We start from the raw sequence: 11735 nt of genomic DNA on the forward strand, positions 1-11735 counted from the left end.
TCCACGAGCATAACAAACAAGGCAAATATGGCAGCTTAAAGTTATAAAATCAACGGTTATTGAGCGGATTCTCTGGCCCACAGTAGCTGGTATTTATGCTGTCGTTTCCCCCAATTGCCTTTTACATTGAACAGCCAGCAATCATTTTAAGAGGACCGAGGGGGGGAACAGGGAGTTATCTTGCCTCTGATATCCATGGCTACAAGGATATCCCAGCATCCTCTCTGCTCCTCTCGGCTCCCCGAGTATTACTTAACTTAATTAAGCTGCATGTGAAATTTACGGCTCGTAAAGTTCCAAATGTTATTCTTTCTGCATAACAGCTAAGAGCATTAATGCGGCAGCATAAACCTCTTGGCAGAAGCAGCAGACCCTCTCTTCCTCTTTCTGTCTCTCTCTCTCTCTCTCTCTCCTTCTCTCCCTCCTTCCTTCTCACCAGAGGAATAAATTCTCCCTTTCTCTTGCTCGCAGAAATGTTGAAATGCAGCTGTCTTCCAGAAATTGAACAAGCCTCCTTTCTGTTTACAAGGCCAGGGCTCAAACCATACTACTACCCGACAGTACGCTATTTATTTCTCTAAAGACTGTACCACGAGGATCATCTTCGACAAAAAAGAAAAGTACAGAGTAGCTGCTCATTTAATCAAAATCATTTCTGTTCACTCAACCTGCTCACAAACAGTAACTCAAAAACACGCTGATTTGCAAACTGACAGCTCATCATTTTTATCTGATGAATGTTAAGGCGTGATTTTAACTTGCCTTAAAGCAAATGTAAACAAAACGAAGTGTTTTGTTTACATTTTAAAAAAAAAATCTTCCTGTTGGAGAGAACAATTGATCACAGCATTCTGTCATCTTTCAAGGGCTGTAATCTTGCAAGGGTGACAGGATGTCAATCATCTGAAAAGGGGTGTGGCTTAACACCCAAACCTCCACACAGGGACCCAGCAGCCCAGAGATGAGGAAGTGGCTGTCTAATTGGCCTGGATGCCATTAATATAATGGAAATACGATAAATGCGTGTGTGGTTTTATTTTTCTCGTAAGAAAGGGACGCTGCCTTTGCACGAGCGTGTGATCTCCAATACCTGGCCCGGATTACCAGAAGGAACTGGACTGCGAAGCACGAAGGAGGGCAGCTTGTGACTTATGTTTTCCTCATTAAGGTAAAGACCCCCTTGGTCACACTTTAAAAGGAAAGTGTTTCTCATAAAGGCTTTATGCAGCATGCATAATGCCTTCATAAATCAGACATGAGCAAATGCCATGCTTCATGAAGGGTGACATAATGCCTTGTTATGCAATGTGTTATGCCCAGAGTGACATAGCCAACACTGTCACCAAGGCTGATGGCTAAACGTTATGAAGGGTGACATAACGCCTTGTTACACAGCGTGTTATGCCCAGTGTGACGTAGCCAACACTGTCACCAAGGCTAATGGCTAAAGGTTATGAAGGGTGACATAATGCATGCTCATGTAGGGACGCTAGGCTAACTTCCATGCCCTTGTTCTTACCCTCTTGCGTTAGCCGAGCCACTCCAGTAATGGCTAATGGCTAAACGCTATGAAGGGTGACATAAAGCATGCTAATGTAGGGACGCTAGGCTAACTTCCATGCCCTCGGTCTTACCCTCTTGCGTTAGCCGAGCCACTCCAGTAATGGCTAATGGCTAAACGCTATGAAGGGTGACATAAAGCATGCTAATGTAGGGACGCTAGGCTAACTTCCATGCCCACGGTCTTACCCTCTTGCGTTAGCCGAGCCACTCCAGTAATGGCTAATGGCTAAATGCTATGAAGGGTGACATAAAGCATGCTAATGTAGGGACGCTAGGCTAACTTCCATGCCCTCGTTCTTACCCTCTTGCGTTAGCCGAGCCACTCCAGCAACGCAGCGCAGTGCCACAGGGTCAGCCTGTGAGACACACTGGGCAGTCAGCTCTCACACTGCCAGAGAATCACAGAGAGAGAGAGAGAAAGGCTGAATTTTCAGCTGTGAAGGACGGTGAAAAACTGGCCGTCCACCCATCCATCTGCAGCACCGGGAGCAGGGCTTAATGAGACACTGCCTGCCACTGCCTGAGGGTGAGGAGAGTGATACACACACACACACACACACACAGACACAGACACACACATACTGAGTGATACACACGCACACACACACACACACACGCACACACACGCACACACACACACAGACACACACACAGACACACACATACTGAGTGATACACACACACACACACAGACACACACATACTGAGTGATACACACACACGCGCGTGCACACATGCACACGCACACACACAAACATGCACACACACAGACACACACACATACTTGCACGCACGCAAACACACGCACATACACACACACTCACACACACATGCACACACCACGCACACATAAAGATGCACAGGCACACAGGGACACACACACGTACACAGACACACACATACTTATGCACACAAAAGGAATACAGAACCTGTCCACAGTGAGAGCACAGAGAAAGAGAGAAAGAGAGAGAGAGAGAGCAACAGGGAAAGAAAGATTTACAGAGTAGAGTAAAAAGGCAAGAAAATCACATTTACTGTGTGCCTGACTGCCAGGAACAGACACCCTTCACAGGAGAAGCCAGACTGCCAGATTACGTATTAAACACAGCACACCACAGCCCCAGACCTCTGAGTTCACAGCACTTTCAAAAATCTGTGATTCCATCGATTATTTTATGATGTGTAATACCTCTATAGTAGGCCTATATTCAACAATACAATGCAGGCAATGACACATTCAGGTAGGAATGACCTCACAATGAGGTCACGCTGAAAGCATCAACACAGAGGAGTTGCTGCTAACGTCAGCGGCTAACCGGAGCAATCTCATTTTTAACTAAGACTGAGGAGGGGAGAAACCAGGGGTCAGGTCCGGCCGCATGCTAAACAGCATTATTTTGTCGTGTTCATTAGTGAAAATGACATATTCTCTAGTAACTGGTTCAGACAGTCCTGTCAGCCGATGTATTTTATCGATTCAGAGTAATTAGTATGGCTGCGCGTATAGGCTATAACATTTGCAGCACACTTTCTGCACTTGGCTGCACAGAACAAGTAAACATCAAGGCGTCAGCCGTAGTTCAGCAAAATTACCATGCTTAAAGCACACTACAGTTTCATAAATCCATTGGCTGAGGGTGGGCGTATATTACACGAGCCGCGGGCTCCGGATAGTTATTCTTTTTTGTGTGATCAGGACGATAAATCGTTAGAAGAACGTTAGGTCGTGACGCAACTCGCAAAAGGTACGAGATACCGCTCTGACTGGTTTTCCGGGCTTCCGATTTTATTTTGACGCGTTAGAAAAAAATTCAGGCACGGTCGGCTTGAAGGCGTCAGCTGTGAGAGGTCACACGAGCCAATTCTGTGCCAGCTGGGACTCAAAGCAGGAGACTCTTGCAAGGCAACAGCACTAACCACAGCACCACCGCACCGCCCCTAAGGTCCTCCGAAGGTAGTATCCTGAATGTTTCTCTGCACCACTGTGTGACTGTCGGGGGCGGGGGGGGGGGGGGGGGGTGGGGGGGTGGCAAGGGGGTTCTCCTTAATCCAGTGAGGCAGAACTGCTAAAAGCCTGATACTACTGCTCATTCAGCTATTGCAAATGTGAAAATGTTACTTAACGTGCACCTGTTTTACTGTTAAATAATGCCTTGTGCTATCCGTGCTGTCGTAGCAAGCCAAATTATTCTGGTTGTTCCGACTGTAAAACAACAGGGATTACGCACAAACTCCAAATGGTTGCACTGAGCTTCAAATACCAATTTTCCATATCGACCCCCCAGTACCAAACCTTGGACGGAAACAGCCAATGAGAATCCATTTCGGGTGGTAGGAAGGATTGGGGACATGGGGGGGGGGGATTACCCAAAAATTTTAAAAAAGAATGTTACGAGGGGGATTCACAGGACATGCAGTGCAGCAGGAAAAACACAGATGAAAAAGCAACCGGCTGAATCCGAACCTGGGAGATAATCTCGGTGGAGAAATGCACTGACAGCCAGCGCCTGCTGAAATGGACAGCGCAATAACAGCGAGCACCAGCACAAAAGACAGCCAAATGCACCACCCCCCCCCCAACCCCCCACCCCCTTCATCCCCCTTCTTCATGAATCTCAGCCATTTAATGATTTCAAAAAGTAGGTCACCCCCAAATCTTATTACTTGGAGGCAGGATTATTTATCCCGTTTTGAGGCCCACACAATATTGCAGTAAGCAGCTGCAGTTCCTCCGCAACTCTCCAGTGGTTTAAAACGACTGCAGACTGAGGCTCTGATAACCCATTAGATTAAGATGGATTTCTGTTTCAGGCTCGTGCGCGTCTGTTAAATCCTCATTTTGAAAGATGAGAAATTACAGACGAGTCCTTTCCACATAGGAGAGGAAGCTCTGGAGGAAGTGCCTGAAGGACTGTCCCAGCTGAGGCCGGACCATAGAATGTAGGCTACAACAAGACCAGGTCAAAAGCTAGTATATGGCAGGCCCTAACACACTTCATCCGGCCGACCAATGGTGTAACTTCATAACTCGGCCGACCAATGGTGTAACTTCACTCAGTCAGTCAGTCAGTCAGTCAGTCAGTCACAGACATTCGCGTTTATAGGGCTAGCCATGCTGTTGCGGTCCTGCCAAAAATATAGACAACGTCACTGTGATGTCACCCATTGACTCTCCATGGGCTTGGTGAAAAGGGTTTTTGAAGCCCAGGAAGTGTAGTTTGCGGGCGCCGCCATGTTGTCCAAACTGGAGCCAAGAAACTGCTGCGAGTAGGGATTTGAAGTCCGGTCGTCCACAAAGAGCGTGAGACACAAGAGACTTCACCGCTCAGCTGCTCCCACGTGGAGCTCTGAATGGACCCAATCACGATTCACCTTCGGGCCGGTTCCACAGCCTCACTTCGCCCAGCTGCAGTGTGACCCAACGTGACCTTTCTCCCTATTTTCTTTTTTTTTCCTTTTCGGCTTAAGAATACGCACCCTTAAAGCCTTGGATTCCCCCGGATTAGTAAAAACTGTGCTAGCATTAGCATCTCTCCGGCGCTGTTTTCGTTCACTTGATCCTTTTACACGGTCAGGATTTACCGGAAACATTTTCATCCGTTCGGTGTTTTTCCCGTCGTGACGCAGCCATACACGGCTCAAAGTTCTCAGCATTTTTTATTTTCATTTTTATTTTTCATTTTAAACCCGACGCCACAAATCGGCCATTACTGATGAGCATCCGAGAATAACACCCAGTAGGCTACATGTTGGACGGAGAAGTAATATGCTTAACATGATTCCTTTCTTTTCTTCCCCCCCCCCCACCCCCTTTTTGGCTATACCGCAACAGTGGGGCCAGCCCTAAAAACGCGAATGTCTGTGACTGAGCGACTGAGTGAGTGATGAAGTTACACCATTGGTCGGCCGAGTTCTGAAGTTACACCATTGGTCGGCCGGATCACGTGTGTTAGGTCCAGCCGTATACTAGGTTTTGTCCAGGTCTTGTTTTTTAACTAAAGACAACCCACATTTGCTGCTTCAATCATTTGTTTAACCCATTAATGCCCAGATTTTTTCCCAGAGATTTCTTTTTAAAGCACCTACAATCATCCAAAAAAAATATTCACAGATGGAAAAAGAGTGGTAGTTGACTTCGGCAACTTTCAGTTGCCGGCGGGCTCAAAGGGGTTAAGGCTTCTCAAACGGCAATCTCGACGGCGCTAAATTAATCGGTTGTGCGGAAGGCACGAAGGACGCTCTCATAAACCGTCGTCTATCAATGTTTCATGTCTGGCGCGTCACGTGCGCATTCAAAAATAGATCTGAAGGAACGCTCGCTGCCAGGGAGCACGTCTTCATCCGCGTCGTTAGGCAAACACACAAACGATGAAAGATTCTGAAAAGCCGACAGCTGCGTCTCTTTCGGTTCCGCGATAGCGGCCTGTGGGTACGGTTTCCCCCTCTGAAATTTAATGCTTGCACTCTCAATATTCCACTTTCGACAAGCTGCAGTGAATCACCAATATCAAACCGCTCCCTGGTCCTCTAACTCGGAGTGTAGCATAGTGGGTAAGGAACTGGGCTTGTAACCGAAAGGTCGCAGGTTCGATTCCCGGGTAAGGACACTGCCGTTGTACCCTTGAGCAAGGTACTTAACCTGCATTGCTTCAGTATATATCCAGCTGTATAAATGGATACAATGTAAAATGCTATGTAAAAAGTTGTGTAAGTCGCTCTGGATAAGAGTGTCTGCTAAATGCCTGTAATGTAACTCTAGCCCTACTGTGGCAGAAATGTTGTGGAACTCACTGCGCATATGAAATATATAAAGCAATTCCACTTATGGCACCAGTGTAGCATATCTGGCTAATCTACACACTATAGCTACTCCAAACTCCGACACTAGTGTCACTACTGCCACACCTGTCCAATTTACAAAGCTATTCCACGGCTAAGACCATGGCATCATCGGCGTGTCTCAAGTATCAGCCTTGCACTGCTGCAGGCAAACTCATGATTGATTTGGGATATGCGATTTACACTGCCAGTGTGGTCAGCTTAGTCAGTCAGTCTGTCTGTCTGTCTGTCGCTGAAAAATATGACAGAACGATCTAGATCACGGGCGCACAACTCCGGACCAGGAGGTCAGGTCTGGATGCTGGTTTTTCGTTCCAACCAATTTACCCTAGTCTTAGTTTTCTGACAGCTTTATAAACTATGCTGGTTTACTCCTGTACTCCTGATATTTACCCTTGCAGTCTGCAGCTGTAGCCAGTGTTTATACAAATTTCTCATCAAGATAAGATCGATCTAATTAAATAATTAGGAGCAGAAGTTGGCACAAAACCCTGAAACGGATCGGCCCTTGTTCCGGACCGTTGCGCATTACCACACCTGATTCAACTAATGAACTGATCATGGTCTTCAATCTGCTTCAGTCAAGAATCAGCAGAATCAGGTGTCATAGTGCCCTTTTCGGATAAGACTGGACACCCCTGGCCTAAAGCTTTCACCCCTGTGGTAATTGGATGAGACAACGGGACCTCAGATCAGCTACAACTGCACCTGAGGGTAGCAGGGGTCAAAACCCCTAATGGGAAAAGTACACGGAACTGCCAGCAAGAAGAACGTGTGTTCCAACGCGTAGGACTCTACTTCCTACAGCGAGCTGCTTTTCGAGTCCGAATAAGTGTGTTTCTTGTTCCAGGACATCCAGATTTCAGATAGAGAGCAAGAGAAACGCTCCAGCCTCCTGCACTGAAGGTGTCCCGCCGTCAGCACTATGACAGAATCGATACTAATCCGGTGAAGCTCATTGCCTGGGTGGGTGGGTTAGCACTGCTGATAGAGGCTCGAGCTTTCTTCAGCTGCAGAGGGCAAGTACCATTCCGCCACGATCAGAGAGACAAACTCGCAAACTAGAATATACCCAAAAAAACTAAACCAGGACCTGAGGAACCAACACGAAGCAAGATATTTCTCGTAGTCCTGCTGGCTGCATTCATTTGTATTACTTTAGTAAACGTCAGGGTCAAATACGTAGGCTATTTGTTTTGGATTCAAATAATTTTCTATGCTTTACTGATCTTGTCTGGTGTATTGTAACCAATGAAATACTCTCAAAAAGTGCAAACCCTGCCTTCTGGTCATATTGGCAGGCTCAATTACCCAGGTCTGGTAAACATACAAAAAAATTACTCTATGTACCATACATTACCTGCAGATAAACTGCAGGTAATATATTCCACATTTATTCTCAAACACTTTTCCATGACCCTCCAATACTGCTGTGGTCCAGACAGAGGAACTAGAGGAACACCATGCTTGCATAGCTAGTTGCAGCTGTTTTTGAAAATGTATTCCACAAAAAAGAATTAGGCTACTTAACGTTGACCATAATTTAAAGTTCTAACCTTCACAATGTATCTCAATATGTCTGCCCTACACAGAATATGTTTCCTAGCAACTGCTCAAATGGCATGCCTGGTTATGTTCGCAGGGAACAGATGTAGCTACAGCAGCCAAGCATCACTTATTTTGGTTTGATACGTCATCGTGCACTTGTGACAACAGACCACTGAACGGTGAACAGCCAATGAGCTGCATTCTGGATTTTTTCCCAAACCTACTGAACAAAGTCTACAGGGATTCCTGATTTATGGCCAAGCCAATGGCTGTGTCATTCTACTCAATGGAATGACTCAGGCCTTTTAAATAGGGGGCTGGGGGGGGGGGGGGGGGGTAGCAAGCATGAGTAAGCAAGACTAAAAACAGCCAATGCTGCAACTGATTACTCAGAAATGAACGGAAAGCTAAATAAATCTGATTTGTGCCAAGGTTCTCTGAATACTTAAGAAATATGGAATATGGAGTTCAGAGCCTGTTTCTCACTGTTCTGTAAAGGACAGAGTCTGCACAAGTCTGAGGCCAAACCTGGCACAGGTACCAACTCAAATGAATGCTCAAATTTAATGCATTGACAAAGCTGAGTTCCGGATGCTTTCCTGAACTGGAGGGAATCCAGTAGGGTGACACACCACCGGTCATACTGTTGATTGGTTGAGGAAGAATTCAGTCATAAGTGTGTCACCCACCACATATAGGCCAGAAAAACACCACAGGAGAGTGAGCAATTATATGATCAAAGTCTAATTATACAAAGCTTTTTCAGCACTACACAATACAAGGCAATACACAACATATTTATTGTTTTTTCACAACAAAAAATATTGGACCATTAAGAAATTAACAGGAAATCTGAGGGCAAACGTCTCCAGATGACCAGAATGGCCTTCCAGGTTTCCACCCCGTAGAAACTGGAAGCTTAAAAAAAAAACCAAAAGAGCCACACACCACCCTGTTCTTGCACCAATAAAACACATAAAGCAAGGTATAGGATGTGCATTACAGTGAGGAGCATCACGTCACACTTCACTACATTGTATGCTAGGTAACATATGGTGTCCGAAATACAGATTCCATATTGAATACATTTGGATTCCGTACTAAATGGCACAAGCATGGGCATTTTGCTGACGGTGATGTCGGACGGTTATGCTCTGTTAAGCTGTAGCCGTAGCCGTAGCCGTGGCATGAACAATTACTCACAAGGACCTAATCAATCTCTCTTTCTCCCCTTCTCCAAGACAATGACTCGTAGTTTTCACAGGAAAGGGTGATGAGTAAGCAACTTTAAGAACTGATTTTTACCGTAATCAATTATTTAAAAATATGTGCAAGGTCAGGCGGACACTTAGTCGCCGCAAGCTAAAGCTACTAAACTTCTAACTGACCGAACTCGGGAATGCATACCCGTTGTCCACGTTTGACCCCACGCGCCTGCCATATGAAGCTAAATAGGCTAAAGTAGCCTGTACCTGTCACTATCACATAGTTCCTGGTTACTACTGTACAACAAAACGAACAAAAAGTGGACAATAAAACCTTATTGCCATACTGTCTAGCCTTATAATATCAATACATTTCAGTCGATTAGCACTTGCACACATTGCGCCGCTTAAAAGCACGCCTAGTGCTAAGCATTAGTTTTCTCCTTTTCCTGTTCGCTAGCCACACAGCTTTACAAACGATTTCGCTCATCAAAATGCAGGAGTAATGTAAAAGGAGTGAAGACACGCCTACCTTGGAAAATCTGAGAACGAGGAGGAAATCATCAGAACTGGGGTTATCTTATCGTTCAACCGCCTGTCTCGACTGATAGACCGTGCAATTGCTGACCGTAGCAGAATCGGCGCAGGGAAGTGCGTGACAATATCCACTAAAGTGTTTCCATCGAAAGGCCCGTTTAACGTCGGCTGTGCCCGTTCACCGAATTTATTTAAAAAAAACTACCGAGCGATCTTAAGTGCAAAACAGTGTTTACGTTAGTTTTACCTGAACTGAACACTGTGCTAAAGATAAAAAACAACAACAATAACATTTTCACTCAAGAAAATAAACATTGTCAGTTTAAATGTTATTATTACTGTTACTACTACCATTGTTATTATTATTATTACGTACGATTGGTTTATGATGACAAGTTGGTTGATACTTGGTCCTGAGGCGTTGGGGGGGGGGGTCTATAATCGCATCACCTTTTCGTTTTCCATATACATTACGTGCAATACAGCCTACTTCATATCGATGGGCCATTCCCACAGTGTTTCCGTGGCGTACACAAAGAGATGACAAACAGACGTCTCCTCAAACCAGCTGTCGGTTCAGAACAGCCAACTGGCAGTAAGTAGCTACAGCTAAATTGTTTCAAATGGCTAATCATCAAGACAAAAAACACATAAGAGCTTGGGCTTTGGCGCAACCCACTGATGCGTTGCCTACACGCTGCCAACGGTGTCATCTTGTACAGCAGTTCATTTTAATTTCCCCCACATCAGTTATCTTTAAGCAAACCGCTACCAGCTAACCAGTGCCGAGGCATCGACAAACAAAGACAGCAACGCGGCTTACCTGGGATAATATGACCTGCCTATGAATCATTACTCCACTCCCGAACCTTAAAGTCCAAACTTCGCGCTTCGCTCTCGCGGAGTTCGCACAAAGCCCATGCTTTCCGACAGGCAATATCCCCTCATAACACAATCTAGCGAACAGAACATACACACAGCCAGGTTCACATAATTCCTGTCATCCTCCTGTCTTCCTCTGGGTACCAGGCGGCTGTAGCCAATCAGGGTCGTCCTCCTAGCCTATGTGCTGCTGCTGTTGTTCCGCCTCTCTGCCGCCCCCAGCGGTATTTTTATTTATTATTTATTTATTTTTATTTATTTATTTATTTATTTATTTATTTATTTATTTATTTATTTATTTATTTATTTATTTTATTTTTTTAACTAAAAAACAAATTTGCTAAACCACGTGGTAGGAAGTTAACACCATCCTCCCTCTGAAACAGTTCAGCGAAACAGCGATTGATCAAACAGTGAAAGCCACTGCTAACCAAGAGAAACATAAATGCTTGTCTCACATTTGCAAAACACAAAACAAAACAAAAACAAAAAAAAAACAACAATAACAAAAAAACACCTGGATGATCCCGAAGCCTTTTGGGATAATATTCAATGGACAGATGAGTCAAAAGTGGGCAACATGGGTCCTGTTATGTCTGATGTAAAGCAAATGCAGCATTTCCCAGTAAAAACATCATACCAACAGTCAAACATGGTGGTGACAGTGTAATGGTGTGGTGATGTGTGTGTGTGTGTGTGTGTGTGCGTGTGTTTAAAAAAAAATATATATAAGCTGTCAGAGGTAAGAATGATATTGAATCAAATCAAGAAGGATGGACAGCGCTTTGCAATCCACACTGAAGTGCCGTGTGGATCAATCGGCAGAGAGATCACACCTGTCTCTGGGGAGAACACAGAAGCGGGGAAGAGGTAAATCTGTGCGGCCCGAGACGCCTGATCGATGGCAATGCAGAACCCAGAGATTTGTGGGAGATCTGTGATGTCATAAGCCTGGTGGAATATAGAACCCAAGAGAAAGAATCTTTGGTATTGTTGGGTTATCGTTGGGTTTTAACTGCGACTGTGAGTGGACCGGGGACCGTCCTTGTTGGCTTGCGCAGGCTGGGGTGGGTTCCAGTCAGTAGGGTAAAAGGGTGAAGCCCATCGCAATGCAGAAGGCGTCTTACCTGCAGGTGAAAAATCGCCTGCAGTCCTCTACAG

General features: G+C 45.3%; 1 protein-coding gene across 1 annotated transcript in view; it reads right to left on the reverse strand.

Moving 5' to 3' along the window:
* The window catches only part of hecw1b (HECT, C2 and WW domain containing E3 ubiquitin protein ligase 1b), a 69823-nt gene extending 59110 nt beyond the window's left edge, over window positions 1–10713 (reverse strand). Inside the window, exon 1 of the mRNA XM_035429321.1 lies at window positions 10516–10713. Coding sequence (XP_035285212.1) covers window positions 10516–10545 — 30 coding nt within the window. The 5' untranslated portion in view covers window positions 10546–10713. The remainder of the gene's footprint in view (window positions 1–10515) is intronic.
* Between the last annotated feature and the right edge of the window lie 1022 nt (window positions 10714–11735).

Source organism: Anguilla anguilla, chromosome 8, assembly GCF_013347855.1.
Source record: "Anguilla anguilla isolate fAngAng1 chromosome 8, fAngAng1.pri, whole genome shotgun sequence".
Taxonomy (NCBI): domain Eukaryota; kingdom Metazoa; phylum Chordata; class Actinopteri; order Anguilliformes; family Anguillidae; genus Anguilla; species Anguilla anguilla.